At 48.6% G+C, this 16,775-nt stretch overlaps 5 protein-coding genes across 5 annotated transcripts; 3 read left to right on the top strand and 2 right to left on the bottom strand.

Annotated features, from left to right (window-relative positions):
* Positions 1-694: 694 nt before the first annotated feature.
* On the top strand, positions 695-1,393 carry VFPPC_14987 (hypothetical protein; the record flags this gene model as incomplete). The annotated part of the gene is made up of 1 exon (XM_018292750.1): positions 695-1,393. One exon carries the CDS (start codon positions 695-697, stop codon positions 1,391-1,393), a length of 699 nt encoding a protein of 232 aa, XP_018137136.1.
* A 1,048-nt stretch (positions 1,394-2,441) lies between these two features.
* Positions 2,442-3,977, bottom strand: VFPPC_14988 (hypothetical protein; the record flags this gene model as incomplete). The annotated part of the gene is made up of 1 exon (XM_018292751.1): positions 2,442-3,977. The coding sequence occupies one exon, from the start codon at positions 3,975-3,977 to the stop codon at positions 2,442-2,444; it is 1,536 nt and encodes a 511-aa protein (XP_018137137.1).
* Positions 3,978-5,896: 1,919 nt separating this feature from the next.
* On the top strand, positions 5,897-7,094 carry VFPPC_11976 (hypothetical protein; the record flags this gene model as incomplete). The annotated part of the gene is made up of 3 exons (XM_022428800.1): positions 5,897-6,151; positions 6,225-7,018; positions 7,091-7,094. 3 exons carry the CDS (start codon positions 5,897-5,899, stop codon positions 7,092-7,094), a joined length of 1,053 nt encoding a protein of 350 aa, XP_022283999.1.
* Positions 7,095-9,231: 2,137 nt separating this feature from the next.
* On the top strand, positions 9,232-10,797 carry VFPPC_12290 (glycosyltransferase family 31 protein; the record flags this gene model as incomplete). Its single annotated transcript, XM_018290218.1, has 1 exon — positions 9,232-10,797. The coding sequence occupies one exon, from the start codon at positions 9,232-9,234 to the stop codon at positions 10,795-10,797; it is 1,566 nt and encodes a 521-aa protein (XP_018137139.1).
* A 1,128-nt stretch (positions 10,798-11,925) lies between these two features.
* VFPPC_18285 (Nucleoside phosphorylase domain protein) lies at positions 11,926-16,026 on the bottom strand (the record flags this gene model as incomplete). The annotated part of the gene is made up of 2 exons (XM_018290217.1): positions 11,926-14,984; positions 15,039-16,026. The coding sequence occupies 2 exons, from the start codon at positions 16,024-16,026 to the stop codon at positions 11,926-11,928; spliced, it is 4,047 nt and encodes a 1,348-aa protein (XP_018137140.1).
* Between the last annotated feature and the right edge of the window lie 749 nt (positions 16,027-16,775).

The raw sequence follows: 16,775 nt of genomic DNA, 5'->3' as shown, positions 1-16,775 counted from the left end.
GTTGAGTTCCAGGCTATTGGTGCAGTACTCTATTCGTGTAGTTCAGTATCTAGAGTAGGAAGACCAAGAAGAAGAAAGAGGCAGCAAAAGCCAACAGAGAAACGGCCGTTCCTGGATATCCGAACTACTCTTTAAATTCCTGAGATTACTGCAGTATGCCGATATCGATCTTTTACCTAAATAACAGGCTAGTAAATCTTCTTTTGCTTAACGCTGATATACACTACTGTATTTTGGTTTAATGTTTTGCAAATGGGGGGGCGATACGCTTGGTGCTGGATGCAGCCAGTAATTACCGTTGTGTGGCATTTTCAAACTTCTATAAGAACCTGCGTGATGTTTTTTTTTAGCAGAGAGACGAGCGGCTCCATTTAGCGATTGGAGCATGCCTCACCTTGAAGGATAGAGACATCAGCAGAATACATGGCCGGGAGTAAACACATACCAAACTTGTTGCTGGAGAAACTGGGGCCGTTTGTCCCAAGCGGACCACGTCTGGTTATTACTTCGTTGGTTTCACTTCATTGTCTTTTATCTATCCCCCTCCTGTTTTTTGCTGCGAAAGGGACGCCAGATGCGGCAAACGCAAAGGAAGGGGTGGCTAAACTTTCGGTAAGCGTTCACACCGATTCACTTTCGTGGCAATGAACTTACGGAAAATTTGCTTTGCCTCGGTGGTAATCAATAGGTCGAGATGGGATTACAGAAACTAGCTCCAAAACTTATAAAACTGTTCTCTAGGGGTATATCTATCCCAAACCCCATAGAAAGCGTGGTAGCGAAGGCAACTGAGGCTGTCGGCGGTGGTGTTGCCAAAGCTACTCAAGCTGCCGGTGAGGGTTTGGATGCCGCGAAAAACACGGGGAAAGAACTAGTAGCTGAAGTCTTGGAAAAGGCGAAAGTCAACATCACTGCTATGATCGGCAACAAGCAAGGCTGTATTGGCGCCGCCATTGGATCTGACAACATCGGCTCCGTTTGTGGGGATCTGTCGTCGCGCCTGTTAGTGCTAATGTGGATGACCGTGGTGTTCTTAATGTCATCATCTCTGTTGTCTATTCTATACTTTTTAGCAACAACCTTCCTTGGCCAGAGCCCTAAAAAAATGGCGCGAATTCGATGGCCCATCATTATTCTTAGCGGACTGGGGACGTTGGGTGCACTGGTTTTATTTCTGGTGCCCTACTTTTTTGAGCTATTGTTGAATTCTCTAAACAGTCATGTTGACGGCCAGATGGACGTCGGATGGGCTTACAAGGGCTCCATCGGCATTTTTGTCATTGCCTGTCTGCATCTGTTATCCACGGCGCTTTTGTCCTCGTCGCGGCACCGTATTGAGCCTTCTTCAGCTAGCGAAAAAGGTACGGCCACCAAGTCATGGAACGGAATGTAGAGACAAAATGAAAGAGCTTGTACGGGAGAGATTACAGTGTAAAGGGTCCACAAAAAGAGTTCGTGTACTCCGACTGGACAACGTGTATTCGCTAAATCGTTCAGGCGGACGTTGGGTACATGTGTGAAGGGTTCATAACTTAGTTGCAATGATGAGCCAAGCCACTATTTCAGACATCCCTTTCTGCTTCGTGACTCTGAACCGATTTGCCACCGATGGTATCACCATGGGCATTGGTGAAAGTCATATAGCTGGCCAGGCCGGGCTTGTGGCTTTGTGTTTTTAACCCTAAAACTTCGATCGCATTCCGGGTTACAGAAGAGCGTAAGTCGTAAAATTATGACGCTTGGCCCGATTGATGAGGTTTTAAATCTATAGCTATAGGAAATATCTTTATTACAGCTACGTTTTGTCGTCTTATGTACGGTAATTCACTCTTTCTTAAAATCTATTACTATAAAACAGAGTGCTATTAATAAACCGTTCCGTTTCGTTCGACTGCTGCCGACCGATGCCGGGTCGATGGATGTATTACTAAGTATCTTTCTCTGATTGATAATCCTATTTTGCTTAACACTGGTTCATTGAGGCTGTGAAGAAAGGTCTGTTGTTTTGCATTAACGCCATTGTAAGGATTTAACTTCCGTTGGTGTGTTGATACGTAGCCATGCATATTGCCGGCCTACTTTGGTTCTTCTAGAGTCAACTCGGCGAGTCAGTCTGAGGGTACTTTCAGCACCCAACCCAGGGACATCTTTGTGAAGAGTGTTGCTGATGATATATGTCGTCAGTGTCTGCCTCCTATGTTCACCTATGTCATCCCTTAATTCGTTTCGTGATTGTCGCTGGAACCTTGATTCTGGTATGATCTGTTAGTTGGTTCTGTTTACCCGCCTCCTTACAATTGAGCAGGTCTGAGGATTGTGGAGTGACGATTTGGGAGGCTATGGCCCAAGACATTCCAACCCTATCATCAGCATGAATGGATTACTACCACTGTATTTTATTGAACTCTATTGTACCGGTACCAGTACAGTAATGTACTACGCTACTTTAATAACCCTTGAGAGAGACACAAATCCCTCAGCCGACTGGCAATTTGAAAGCCATAAGTTTTGCCAACAATGTCCAGGCGGCCAATGGTGACTTCCTGTGCTCTACCGTCCATATTGATGTCTAGATATAGACCTGATGAATTCTCTTGGTAGAGGTCTGAGCGACCACCGCCATGAAGAAAGATCTTCTGCATTGGAAACAAGCCAACAATAGCAGGGGTAAAGGGTTGTAGGCGCGTCTTTGAGTAATTGTGCAAAAACCTTTTCGCTCTATCAAAAATTCTCCATTCTCGGATATCATTTATTTGGATAAGGAGTGTCTCGTTTATGGAGTTTGCCGCGTCGGAGGTAAGCCCAGGCAAAGCACTGGGTAGTAGCACGGATTTCACTGTTTTGAAAACGTACACAAGCTTGCCAAGCTGGTCCATGTTGAAGGGCTGTTGTCGAGCATCCAGTGAACCTAGGAACTCTTGCCATTCCTTAGCCTCAAAACCTCTGGAAGCCATTACATCCAGAACCTCTGTAAGGTTGGGCGTTCGCCCCAGCATGACCTTATTTTTGAAGAGACTAGCTGCTTCCTCAGTTCCCGAACTGAGACGGATGGTAACCCCCGGGCTTGAGATACCGCGATCCTCCATGCTCAGACGAATCATTTCCATCAATACTGCCCCCAGCTGGTGCTTTCTGCAGTCCATTGCTGTAATCCAGTTTTGAACATACTCTGCACCCACCTGGCCCTTCTCAAAGAGTTCGCAAGCGGTGCGGTAATACTGGAAATCAGGTATGTCAATATTGACAGTGATGGTTGCATCTGGATTTTTGCTTCTACCAGTAACGAGGTATATTGTATCTGCGACGGCCGAAGACAATCTGGCGATGGTCTCAAGCTCGTACATTGTTGGTTCGATGTATTCGGGCAACTGCGGAATGCCCTTCAAGTTTTTATTGAGACATGACCCCTCCCCATCATCGGATACTCCGATGAGTGCTGATTTGGAAAACATACACATGCCGATATTGATGGCGACTATTGTAAATACACCCGAGGATGTTTTGTCGACAAGTGCGTTACGGAGGGCGGAACATCTTGTCTCGAAATGCTGGATTGATGAGAACCCATTGCAATACTGAAACCGGGCCCCGGCGTATATTTCCGTCATTTCGGATAATTTCTGGCTGCTGCATGTCGGAGGGCAGGAGATGAAAGCGCTTCTCGTCACAGTTACACCGGGTTCCTCTGTTGTGTTGTAGAAGGGGTGGGCAACAGCGTGACCGTTGTCTTCTTGGATAACCCCGTATAATTTACCAAGAGAGCGTATGCTCTTCGAAATCCGTTTCGAAATCTGTTCGTCCAATGCCCTAAAGATTCCAGAAGAAGGTGCCTTCTTGTTGAGGAAAGAATATCCCGCTGCGTCGGGTAGAGTTTGAGGGCGGGGATCATCGTCGTTGAAATCGTGCGTGGTGACCCGCGATGGTCCAGGACTCTTGTTCAAGATTATCGACACAGCTCGTTGTTCGATCCACCACATCTCGTTCTACCAAGATTTGTAAACGCCCGTCAACTGTATTTGTCGTCATGTGTGTAGGAGTCGCATCAATGACCCAAGGCTGAACCCTCTGTGCCGTTTTGAACATCTCGAGACCTTTATATTAATGACTTGTCATTCGTCACCGGAAATATTTTCATTGACCAGGGGGCTAGCCGCAGGGATGTAGCCTATATAGGGCGAAACCCGCGCGTCACACGTACGACTTTAATGAATGTGTCAATGTTGGCTGTGCAATGACGCTTCAACACCGTGATTTGCTGTCCCCTCAACCCCTTTACAGGGGTTTGTCTGACCGTGAGCCGTCGATGCGGAAGTAAATTCTACTCGTATGACAAAACTGGGCAATTTCTATTGTGTTTATGTTGGCGACCGGCCAGTCTGATGGGTCGCGTGGAGTGGTAGCCATGTGTTCATAGGTGCAAACAGCTCTCATAGCAGTGTCGCTGCGGGTTGATGGCTGTCAGACATGAGACCTCGGTAGAGTCGCATTTGGTAACGGGTGTTATCGCTCCGGAACAGATTTACGATGCGAAATAGTGAACTTGCAGGGCCTGCTAGTTTTGGACCGTGGAGTTTTGGTTGTAGGCGTTCAATTTCTCAAGTTGATGTTTTGTTGCTGAACCTTTTTCTCGTCCCAAAATTCTGCGTAAGAGTTTTGCCCCAGTTGAGAAGTACGTAGACTCCATTGACGAGAAAGGCAACACTAACGCAGGCTAAAATCAAGCCCGCCGTTGAGTTAGTTCTGGGTTAAGCTATGCTTTAGAAAATATCTGGGTGCTGCCCGGAAACTCCTCGGTATCACAGCAGGGCTCCCAATAGTCCGGACTGTTTGGACTAATAGTCCAAAGTTTGTTTGACAACCCTGTTTTCTCTATTATGAAACTGATGAAGCTGAATATCAGCCAGTCATATGCTGTTGTTTGTTGCTTTTAATAGATTCATCACGGTGTTGTCCAGGGCAACGATGCAAAACGTGGACTAATAGTCCAAACAGTCTGGACTATTGGGAGCCCTGTATCACAGTGTTGACTGATCACCGGGCAAATGATGATTCAGACGGCGCTACGATAAGCGGTATCTTCCGCAATAATTGAACACGGACGGGTCCCAGGCACAGCGAACTTGGCGCTGATGACCTGAGCCCGCCGGCAACTTACTCAGAGCCCGATAGGGCTCGATGATTTTCCAGGTGGTTTTGCCGAGGAGAGAGGGACAAAGTCACGTATTAATAATTTGGCTCCTGTCAAACACCTTGTGGTAGAATGCATCGAAGATGTACTTTGAATTAATATATTGGCAATAATATACGCCCAGGCTATGCAGATTTGGCCCAAAACGGATAGTTAAAGCTATAATTCGCGATAAAAACTGGCTGAAAGCAATCTAATACGAAAATTAGGTTCATGAGATTACATGCCGGAGGTCAGGTGCCTGCCATTAAGGAAATCCAGGTTGAAAGTTGACATGAGACAGTGAAAAGCGGCTTCGATGGGGGCCTAGAAATAGACATCATAGTAGACGTTATGCGTAGATGGTAAAAGGTAGAGGCAATTTTATCGTCACCGTGTGACGTAAACTGTTTCTTGGTCAAAGTAAATACGCTACAAAACAAAGAACTCAGCATCTTCTTGATGACGATGTTCTCCAAGCCGAAACTACGATGGTGGAAGCATATTAGGAGGTGGCTGCTAAGAGATCGAAGTGTCTTTCCTATCATATTTTTAGTCACGGTCGTATTTATATTGATGCGTCGATTACTGCTAGCTACCCCGACGGGAGTGAAATATCGGCTCGCCAAACCGCAGGGTATTATAGTAAGCGGGCTGGTCTTTTACGGCCGTAGAGATAGGATGATCTGTGCACATCACTACATAGAGGTAGTTGTCTCGATGCTAACAATGTTGGATATTGCTAATGGTATCAATGGGCAGAGCAATATGGTGGATCAGGGCGGTTGGCTTGATGAAGTACTCTGGATCGTCAACACAGACGATGCGGGAGACCTCCAATATCTTCAGACGATTCTCTCGAGTAACCCCAACAGATACAAGGCCATCAACTTCACCGCCAATAATCTACAAACGTACAGTTACTACAAAGCCTGGCAACATATCGAGCGCGGAAAGTATTACGTCAAGATCGATGACGACATTGTTTCTCTCCCCCACCCCCAAGCCTTTCCTTAGTATCTGATAGATTGAGTGTCCTAATAAGTACAATATGCAGGTATGGATTGAGGACGAAGCAATCCCACAGCTAGTCACCAGGAAAATAACCCATCCGGATGAGTTTGTAGTCTCCGCAAATGTTATTAACAATCCTCCCCTTGGCTTCCTTCACTACCACTTTGGCGCTCTGCATCCTTATTTTCCCGAGGTTGAACACCCGCGTCATAAGACAGAATCGTGGCGGCCTTCCATGCAGCCATTCTGGGTCGGTCCAGAGGACTTTACCTGGCCACTAGATAGAGATCCTCCCCATCCAAGTCATCGATGGTTGAGGGTGGAGGATGACTCTGCATTGCCGCAGACCCCAGCGGGACAGCTCAAGTACGAAATATGGGGAGAAAGTTATAACAGCTGGGCAATTGCCGCTCAAATGCACTACTCCCTCCTCGAAAACATCGAAAGGGGTGCTTTGGACCTGTACAAGTTCCGCCAACCTTGGTATATGGACGGCAGGCGGATACGCATCAATTTCATATGCATATATGCCGATGATATACTGGATACAGATATCTCTTCCTGGCCACCGGACAGAGGTGACGAAGATATGATTGTCATAGATCTACCGAAACGGTTGCGTCGTCGTGAGTACATCTTTCTTCGCTGGAATGCCAGTACTGACAGTACATATGTTCCAGCCGTGACAGTTATTGGAAATGCTCTTGGGTCCCACTTTCAATATTCTGGACAACCCGGACTGGAAAAGACTGATATCTTGGGAAGGTATCAAGCACTCGCGAAGGACCGACGGCCGTATCTGACGCAATCTTCGCACACTTCGGATCACAGACCAAGGTAACCCGCCTCACATTGTATTTGCCGCAGCGCGGTCATCGGGAGAAGGTAGTTAACACATGAGCATTGTAGATAGGGCGTATGGAGACGTCATGATCATTTAGCTATAGCACACCATAGGGCGATGAAGGCTATTGTTCACGAGCCCCAGGATGCCATGATAAAACGACTCCGTCGGCTGGTCAAGCTTTACGCACCCTTAGGTAGATTCAACTAACCCAACACTGCGGCATCGCCGTTATGAGCCGGTAAAACTATATTTGAGCTGCCGTCTACGTTCTGCTTCGGACATGATCCATCAGTAGGCGAAGCTATGACAACAACCAGCAGTCCAGCCGCGTCTCAGCTCATATTTGTATGATAAACACTTGCAACTATGACAGAAAGTGGTGGGTCAAATGAACCCGTGACGCCGTAGTATGTCTTCGTAGGCCTGTATCATTTGAGTTCTGACTTTGAAAGCACTTCTTACATCCTCGTAACTTCGTTTAAGACCTGTGAGCCTTTCCTCTAAGTATCGGCAACGTTCGCGCCAGTAGTCCACTTCTTTAAGAATCTCGGACTTTCGAAACCCAGATTCTGATTTGACTGGCCGTTTTGAATGCTCTTTCGAATCATTTACGTTACCATCCTCCATTGCGAGCCCGCCCTGTCCTTCGTCCTCTTTTCGTATTGGTCTTATCCCTATTCGAGGGGCCTTTTCTTCCTTTTTGTTGGCTGCATCTAACTTTTTTCGAAGAGTTTCGTTATCGTCCTTTAGACAATGGAGTTGGTTACGTAAATTTGGTATGGTGACATCACGGAGATGCTGTACTTCTCCTCGAGCCATAGCTCGGTCAAACCGGCAAGCATCAAGCTGCGCGATGAGATTATGGTTGGTTTCTTGAAGATATTCCCGTTGCCCCTCCAACCGCTCCCACTCAGCAGCTGCGATCCTGTAATATTGTCGTTCGACTTGGTCGCGGTGGCGGTGATGCGAACCTGAACGTTGGGTGGATATATACTTCGTCTGGTCAGTTGGAGATGTGTTCAAGTTACAGTGTCGGCCCATTTGAACGGCTACTCTTGAAGCTCCAGTGACCAAATATTTTCGGATACAGACACCCAAGGTAGGAATATGAGCCAAGAGTGGGATGTATTACACTTGGGAAATGATAGCAGATCTGCCTCGAGTACTTCGCCCACAAAAGCCGACACTCGAGACCAGGCGGCTCTTTGTCATATCCAATGAAGGCAGTATCCAAAACGCTCAGGCTGCCGCTGATGATGTAACGTTGATACTTCCCAGGTAAGCTCGGTTAACAGTAGCATTTGATAGGCTTAGATGAAAAGACTGGGTGGTTGAACGGTAATAGATGAAATCAGTATTATACATGAAGTGTTCTGTATGAGCCGTGCCAAACAAGCGCCTCCTCGCCCTGACTTCCAGCCCTGAGCGAGTGTAAATACGCAGTCTTTGTGATAAGTTTTTAAACATTTTCCGCACCTTGTTTCCATTAGTCAACTTGTGAGAAGTGGTTTTGGGGGGGGGTTCTTGCCTGAAGACAAAATGCCCCAGAATTTGAGGAAGTCGAGTCCAAATTTTACCGGCCAGGAAACGAGCATTCTGGAGGACGGGCTTGATCAAATGAGCAACTAAGGGCGGAGAGTTGTAGCAAAACAGCGGATGCTGCTTAGGCGGAAATGTAGGATCAAATGGCTGATTTTGAAGGGGACGTGGTGAAGCGGGGGTGTGCCTGGTCAGTATTCCCGCACTGGCGAAATCTTCTGAGGCATAAACCCTCAGTTTAACTTCTTCGCAATTATTTTGTTAATGAGCCTTCTCAAGCTTTCTGAAGAGCCTTCAACCTTGTTCAGACGCTAACATATCAAGCGATGACGACTCGTTATGGTATATCATGGCGCTCTGCCACGCTTACTGTGCGCGAAATTATATAGCCTCTAAGGTGTCAAATAAACATGTATCTATCCTGATGTCACCAGGGCCAGCTCAGAAAAACAGCCTTACGGCGAGTCTTCGAATTCGGAGAAATAATTTATTGAGATTGTGAGGGAATCATGTGACCTGCCCGTTTAATGAATGTCTCACTTTGTGAGCATTGTGTAAATAGCTTCAGCCAGAGTTCCTTTACGGGTTCTCTTTTTCTCCTTGTGAATAATCGCTTCATCCAAGTCGCACTCGACCTTGTTCGTGCACTCGTACCGTTACAGAGATGAGAATCCTGCGATGTATACCCGTCTTGACAAAGGCATGTTTGGTGATCTTTTTGGTGACATTCATCTATCTGCGGCTATGGTCAATACCCAAACGTGTTTCAACAGTCGCCATTGCTAATAGTAAGCACGACCATGGAAGCGAACCCCACGGCTTTGACACTCTTATGCAAGATGAGGTAAACTGTCAAGCAGACCATAAACATCTTCTTAATATCAAGAAGAAGTACGAGCTTAACACTTTTACCTATGCGAAGCGACTTGTGCGTTTTAATCGGAAGAATGTTCAGAGGAAGGGCATGACCATCCTTCCCCAGCGGCTCTTCACGGCCGGTTTCCAGTTCATAGATGCGAATTCTCAAGTAGAGTCGAGCATTCCTGGTTGCTCTCCGCCGATCCAAGCCCCGGTATCATCTTCCGCTTTCCCACAGGGCGCTGATGCTTCTGAGTTCATGTTCGGCGTCTCCACTACCTACGAGCGCTTCACGGAGTGGTCCACTGCCTTTCTTGACGACTGGACGTATTGGCTGACAGATGGTGCCGGGAAGTCCAATGGAGGAAAAATGGTTCTTGCGATCTTAAATGCGGATGAAGGACAGCTCACTGACGCCAGGTCTCTCCTCACCAAAACGGGTGTTGATGTCGATGTCATAGCAGCCAACGCGTCGTTGCCAATGGCTACAAGATATCTCTCCCTCATCCCTACGATGCATACCCACCCCGATGCTGGAAAAAAGAAATGGCTCGTGCTGTGCGATGATGATACTTTTTTCCCCAGCATGAACGCGTTGAAGGAGAGACTCGAAGAGTACGACCACAAGAGAGAGCTGTACATCGGCGCCTTATCAGAAGATGCGGTTGCAGTTCAGAGGCACGGGTCACAAGCATTCGGTGGCGCCGGAGTATTCCTATCGCCATCAATAGCCTCGAGGGTAGCTAGCGCTTTCCAAAATTGCACTTCCGAGGCGGAACTCGTCAAGGCCGACTGGCAAGGGGACCGACTCCTGCACCAGTGCATTCAGGAACACTCGGACATCAGTTTGACAATATTACCTGGCCTCTGGCAGCTAGATGTATCTGGGGACCCAGCAGGCTTTTATGAATGGGGGACCAAACCCTTGTCCCTTCATCACTACCGCAGCTGGTATTATGCCACTCCCAATCTTTATTCTAAGATCGCTTACGTCTGCGGTGAGGACTGTACGCTTCAGAGATTTCAAACTGCAGACGATTACATCATAACGGGATACTCCATTGCTCACTACCCGGTGGGTATTTCATTTAATACGGAAGCCATAGAAGCTACTTTTCGGGTCTCTGACGAAAGTGGGTGGAACTTTGCCTGCAAGTTCGGTGCTCTGAGGAAATCGCTCACGGGCACAGGAAGGAAAATATCCTGGGAGCTCAAAGAATCCATAATTCAGAAGGATGGATGCTTGCTACAGACATATATCCGAAAGGGAAACGACACCCGGTGGGTAAATACGGACATCGGGGCCGCGGCTAGTCATGACAGCGTGATAGAGTTGGTTTGGGGCCCTGGTGGAACAAGACCTATAAATTAAATGTCTATGAGCAAGCTATTTGGGTATTATTGTACTGTGCAAATACAGTTTCCTTTTTCTACACTCTCTCTCAAACAAATTTGAAGAACCCACACAGTATTAATTTAGCCTTGTCAAACTGTATGGCAACCTGGACCTTGCATCCTCCACAAATGGCGTCAACCTATTTAGGGTCGAGGGGAAGGCCATGATTTACCCCTGAAACAACCCCCTCTTTTGCCCACCGGGATGGTGGGAATTAGAGGCACCGGGTCGGTGGCCCTACCGCTCGCCGGCAATAATGGCAACTTATCTAAGCAGTAACGCCACCTTCTTTGCGAACTGCAGTATATCAAGGCCACTCTGGCCATTACCAAAAATTTCATTGATCAAGGGATACAAGACCATGTTTTCCGACTTTGGCGTCTCGCCGTTGGGGAATATCTTTGACGGAATTCTGTTTATTAACGGAATGAACCTATCGTACCAATTTCAGCTGAACTAATCTGCTATCGTTCTCAGAATTCCAACTATCGAATTCGGCAGGGCTGATGTCTATACCAGGGTCGTCATAATGGATGGAAATCCGGAAGAGGACCCAGAAAAATATTCCAGTCGTGTATGAATGAATGTTCGTCACCCAGAACTGGCTCGATAGCCATGAACGCCATCGTGCCACTCCTTTCCTTAGCTCCAGACGCATTTATTCGCGGTACCTTCATTGTAAGATCAAGATCGATCAAAAGGCTTTGTCCATTTCTTCGTCTATCATGGGATTTTTGATAGAGATGTCTTTATGCAGAAAACCAGCCTCTAGTATGGATTCGTGGCCTTTAATGTCGCATTCCATCACTGCAAGCGAGGCTACTCGGAGCTTGTTTCATATCTTGACTTTCCGTAATCACAAAGAATCCGCGGGTGTACTCGATGTGACAGCACTTCTACGCTGGCTCTTGTTGGAGACGTTGAGATGGACCGCTTACTGGTGGTAGAGGCTGGTCGGTTTCGGTACAACTGCGACATCAACAGTACCACACAGATCGTGACAAGCCACGAAACTGACAAGGGCAAGTGTAGTTATCGAGATTTGGTTTATAGCAGCTTGACCCCGGCCTCGTGCGAATTCTCGGCGGCCCATAACAGCGGTGTTTAACCGTACTCACTATCCTCAGCTTCCATATAGGCGTCCTTCTCAAGTAGCTGCTTGACCACGGCCACGTGCCCGTTCCTAGCGGCCCATAATAGCGGCGTTCGACCGTACTTACTGTCCTTGGCTACGACGTTGGCTCCCTTTTCAAGTAACAGCTTGACCACGGCCTTGTGGCCCTTTTCGGCGGCCCATAATAGCGGCGTTTGACCGCACGCACTGTCCTCAGCCTTAACGTCGGCGCCCTTCCCAAGGAGCAGCTTGACTATGGCCGCATGGCCTTCTAGGGCGGCCAACAATAGCGGCGTTCGATCGTACTCACTGTCCTTAGCCTCAACGTTGGCGCCATTCCCAAGCAGCAGCTTGACTACGGCCTCATGGCCCTCATCAGCAGCCCATAACAGCGGCGTTCGACCGTGCTTACTGTCCTTGGCCTCAATATCGGCGCCATTCCCAAGCAGCAGCCTGACTACGGCCGCGTGGCCTTCTAAGGCGGCCCACAACAGCGGCGTTTGATCGTACTCACTGTCCTTGGCCTCGACGTCGGCGCCGTTTTCGAGCAGTATCTTGACTACGGACTTGTGGCCCTTCTCTGCGGCCCACGACAGCGGCGTTTGACCGTACTCACTATCTTTAACCTCGATGTCGGCGCCTTCTCCTAGCAGCAGCTTGACTATGGCCTCGTGCCCCTCCAAGGCGGCCCACAACAGCGGTGTTTGACCGTACTCACTATCCTTAGCCTCGATGTCGGCGCCTTCTCCTAGCAGCAGCTTGACTACGGCCTCGTGCCCTTCTAAGGCGGCCCACAACAGCGGCGTCTGGCCAAATTTGTTCTTAGCCTCAACGTCGGCGCCATTCCCAAGTAGCAATTTGACTATGGCCCCGTGCCCTTCCAAGGCGGCCCACGATAGCGGCGTTTGACCGTACTCATTGTTCTTAGCCTTAATGCTGGCGCACTTCCTAAGTAGCAGCTGAACCCTAGCCTGTCTCCTCTCCCAGGCGACTTGCCACCCCGGCGTTTGACTAACTATTCTATTCTTAGCCTCGATGTTAGCGCCATTCCTAAGCAGCAGCTTGAATACGGCCTCGTGGCCCATTTCGGCGGCCCATAATAGCGGCGTTCGACCGACCCTACTGTCCTTGGCCTCAATATCGGCGCCCTTCCCAAGTAGCAGCCTGACCACGGCCCCATGCCCTTGTAAGGCGGCCAACGATAGTGGCGTTTGATTGTATTCACTGTCCTTAGCCTCAACGTTGGCGCCATTCCTCAGCAGCAGCTTGACTACGGGTCCGTGGCCCTTGTTGGCGGCCCATAACAGCGGCGTTCGACCGTGCTTACTGTCCTTGGCCTCGATATCGGCGCCTTGCTCCAGCAGCAACTTGACCACGCCACTATGTCCAAAATATGACGCCACCAAAAGATCCGTGAAATCTGTATCCTCCATCCGTGTAGTCCTCCAATAGATTCTAAACCATGCCGAATAGCTCTTTAAATCTGGATTAGAAATTCTTAGAGCGTAAGGCATAATAGAAGCGTTATCCATTATCCTAGCCTTGCGGAAGTGACTGCCCCACGTTTTGGCCGAGTAATCTAAGAAGGCGTGACTATCGACAGAGTGGTTGATTTCCCCATTTGCGTTTGTCGGAAGGCCGAAGTCAGAGTTGAAGAAGTTTAGATACAGCACACAGAGCTCCGCAAGAACGGTGTGTGCCTGGTGAATGGTAATGGAGTGATGCCAGCGTAGCCCTGATGAAGTAGTTATGGGTAACGCTAAATTTACAAGGAGAAACTCGCGAGCAGTTTGATGAAGGAAATAAATTTTGCCATGATGGATTGAAAGGAACAATCCGCACAAAGATCTGAGACGACACTTGAAGTCGTTTTCGTCCTCCAAGTCTAGGTCGTCCATAGACCGTGATTCGCCGTCTATATTTACGGCTACGTTCATTTCCGAGAGTGTTAGCGGCCGACTCGCGGCTAAGATAATACTCAATGCCTTTCGGGCTAACAATGGTTCCTTAGACCTGTTCAGAATCTGTTCATATGCATCGTTAACAGTCTCTGGCAGAGTTGTAATGGCGGATTCAACCCCTCTCGGCGTCTTTTTGAAGTCCTTTGTCTTCAAGTGGTCGAACACAAGGTACGCCCAGAGGTAGGTGCGGTGCGTAATTTTGAGCAATCGATCCATTAGGCGAACCTTGACTTGATCTGAGAGGTGCTTCTTCTCCGACAGCTGATTGACCCGGTGCGTAATGACGCAGTTCACCTCCTGACTGATGGCTTCCGACTCCTCCTCACCTGGTATGCGAATATTTGGGAAAGAACCTAATAGGTCCTGGAACTCAGACACGATCTGCTCATATGGGCGGCTCGTTAGAAGATACTTCACCGTGCCATGGCCCGATTGATCGCTGCGGAATTGGCTCTGCACATTCCGCATTAGATTCGTAAACTCTGATTCGGCACATTCGTCCAGGGCGTCAAGGACCATAATTACGGGTCTTGCCTGGGGATCTTTCAGGGCGCTTCGTAAAACCTTCCAGAGCGATTCTGTAGAGTTGATTAAACCTTGCCCATCCTTACGGAATTGGGTCATGGCGTGTTCAATTAGAGCCGGTTTCTGAGAGAAGAGCTGGTGAAGCAGAGCGCATAATGCTTGGCGGACGGTATTCTGGTCTTGGTCTTTAAAGAAGAAGTAGCATATAGTTGCCGATTGTGGTAAGCCGTGGTCGATTAAGTACTTGGCTAATACTGACTTTCCACAGCCAGGATCTGCCGTGACTAGCAGGGGCCCGAAATCCTGTTTTAACCAGCTTTGGAAGCGCTCGTGCTGGAGGAACCACAGGCACGTGTCTTTAACTCTGTCCTCCACTCGGTCTTTATACCACTCGTATGTGGTATCCCTGCTGCCATCCGTGAGGCGGAACAGCTGGTGACACTTTTGTATTTCCTCTTGTTCTTTTTGGGACAGCCGCGCTTTTACAATCCCTAAATGCGTTTCTGCAACTTCATGGTGCTTTTGTGCAATGTCCAGGCCCTGTTCTGCAGCTCCATGGAGGTCTGCACATAGGATTAACATGTATTAACGACATAAAATTTAGGGCTTAGAATTACCGGACAGAATGTCGCCGAGTTTCTTCTCAGCCTCAATCTTATTTGGCGCTATTCGGCGGAGAAGATCTTTGGCATATGCTGCAGCTGTCATTGCTGCATACCCCTGCCACTCCTTTTTTTTGTGGGAGTCTGAATAGTCGCATATGCCGCGAACAACCAGACAAGGGAAATGGTTCATGAGCCCAGCCGCTTCCATTTCAAAGCATAAAACGCCCATTTCTGTGGCGAGCTTATCCCTAATCAGAGCGTCCTTCATCAACTGGTTCGCCGAAGCGATCAGGCCGTAGTGAATTGCCGGATTATCCTCGTGTCGAGTTCGTTCGGGTCGCAGTATTAGCTTTGATCCATCGGTACCGCAGGTTGCCACGCAGCTTGCGTCGTCATTTACAGGATGCACAACTCCGGATCGATACAACCTGTCGCTACTTGGGTCCGGTCGGCCGTACGTATTCTGCAACCGTGGCTTCTCTTGGAGAATGTCGTTGATATCCATTTCAATATTGTGGCCGTCACTCTCGTACTGGCCACTGAGTAGAGTCATCGCTGTACGCAGGACAGCAGGGGGTTGGTTCAGAAATCCCGTGGGCCTGAAACTCTGATCTTGAATGGTTTTGCCAAAGTCGTACTGAAACACGCCACCCTTACCATCTCGAGGGGCGCTGACCACAATGTCGCCGAGACGGATATCATGCTTTCTGCTTGGCGCACCACCACCAATGCCGACCATCAGACCAACTCTAATATTCGAAAAGCTGTGCATCATATCCCTTGCGACGCTTGCAGCAGAGGATATGCCGTACTCCCCGTCAGGCAAGACAGCAATAACGACGTTGTGTTCTCCCATTCTGCCCGTTGTATAAGCGTTATTGTCGTTCGGCGACACGGCTACCGGGTCTTTGTGTATCTCGTCGAGAAATGCTCGTGCGGCAACGTACTCGGTCTTTATGGCGCAGATCCAGCCGACTGTATACCTTTCGGGTTCAGGCATACTGACTTATGGACTCCCAAAGAGTTGAAGATACCAGGCAAGCGAGATTGCGGCCATGTATGGCAAAAGGGCGTGGCATTACAGCGCAGTTCAAATGACCAGTAGGCTCCCTACAGTGAATCAGAGCTTGGGAGGCAAAGATATGCTGGAGCAAAAACGAAAATCCGTACTGAGTGAAAGAGCACCAGCTCCTTGCGGAGGAGGACATCTGGCAGGAGTTGGGCTCCAAGAGCTGGAGGAAAGGGTATGCGCGGAACAAGGCTGGGGGCGATGCACATGGGGTGCTGCAAGTGTAGCAAATGACTGCCATTTTCTGTTCTTAGCCAACCAGGTGACGGTCCACGCATCTGCTGTCACCAGCATGTCAGAGTCCGGCGTGCACAACTTGGTGAATCCGACGCGGTGTCGGCGAAAGGCTGGCATCAGTGTCGCTCATCTTCGCTGGCAGTGCGGGGTATGACAAGCCGCAAACCAATGCATGGGACAAAACCAGAGGAAGTCTGCCTGGACGTCTTCTCTATGGCATCCACGGCCCCACTATGCCAGGCACGGTCATGTGAGTGATTAGTTATCATGAGTGCACAATCTTGGGCACCCAGTTCTGGTTCCAAAATGTCGTTCATGAAGCTATTCACAAGTTTAAAGTTCAAAAATGTTAACTGGCGAAGTGTGGCACTCCAGATTGATCGGAGGTTAATGTGGATCCAACCTTACCTTCAGGGAGAGTCAAGGGAATATTCGCCTGATTG

This window comes from Pochonia chlamydosporia, assembly GCF_001653235.2.
Source record: "Pochonia chlamydosporia 170 chromosome Unknown PCv3seq00012, whole genome shotgun sequence".
In the NCBI taxonomy this organism is placed as follows: domain Eukaryota; kingdom Fungi; phylum Ascomycota; class Sordariomycetes; order Hypocreales; family Clavicipitaceae; genus Pochonia; species Pochonia chlamydosporia.
This window is presented reverse-complemented; position numbering and strand designations above follow the sequence as displayed.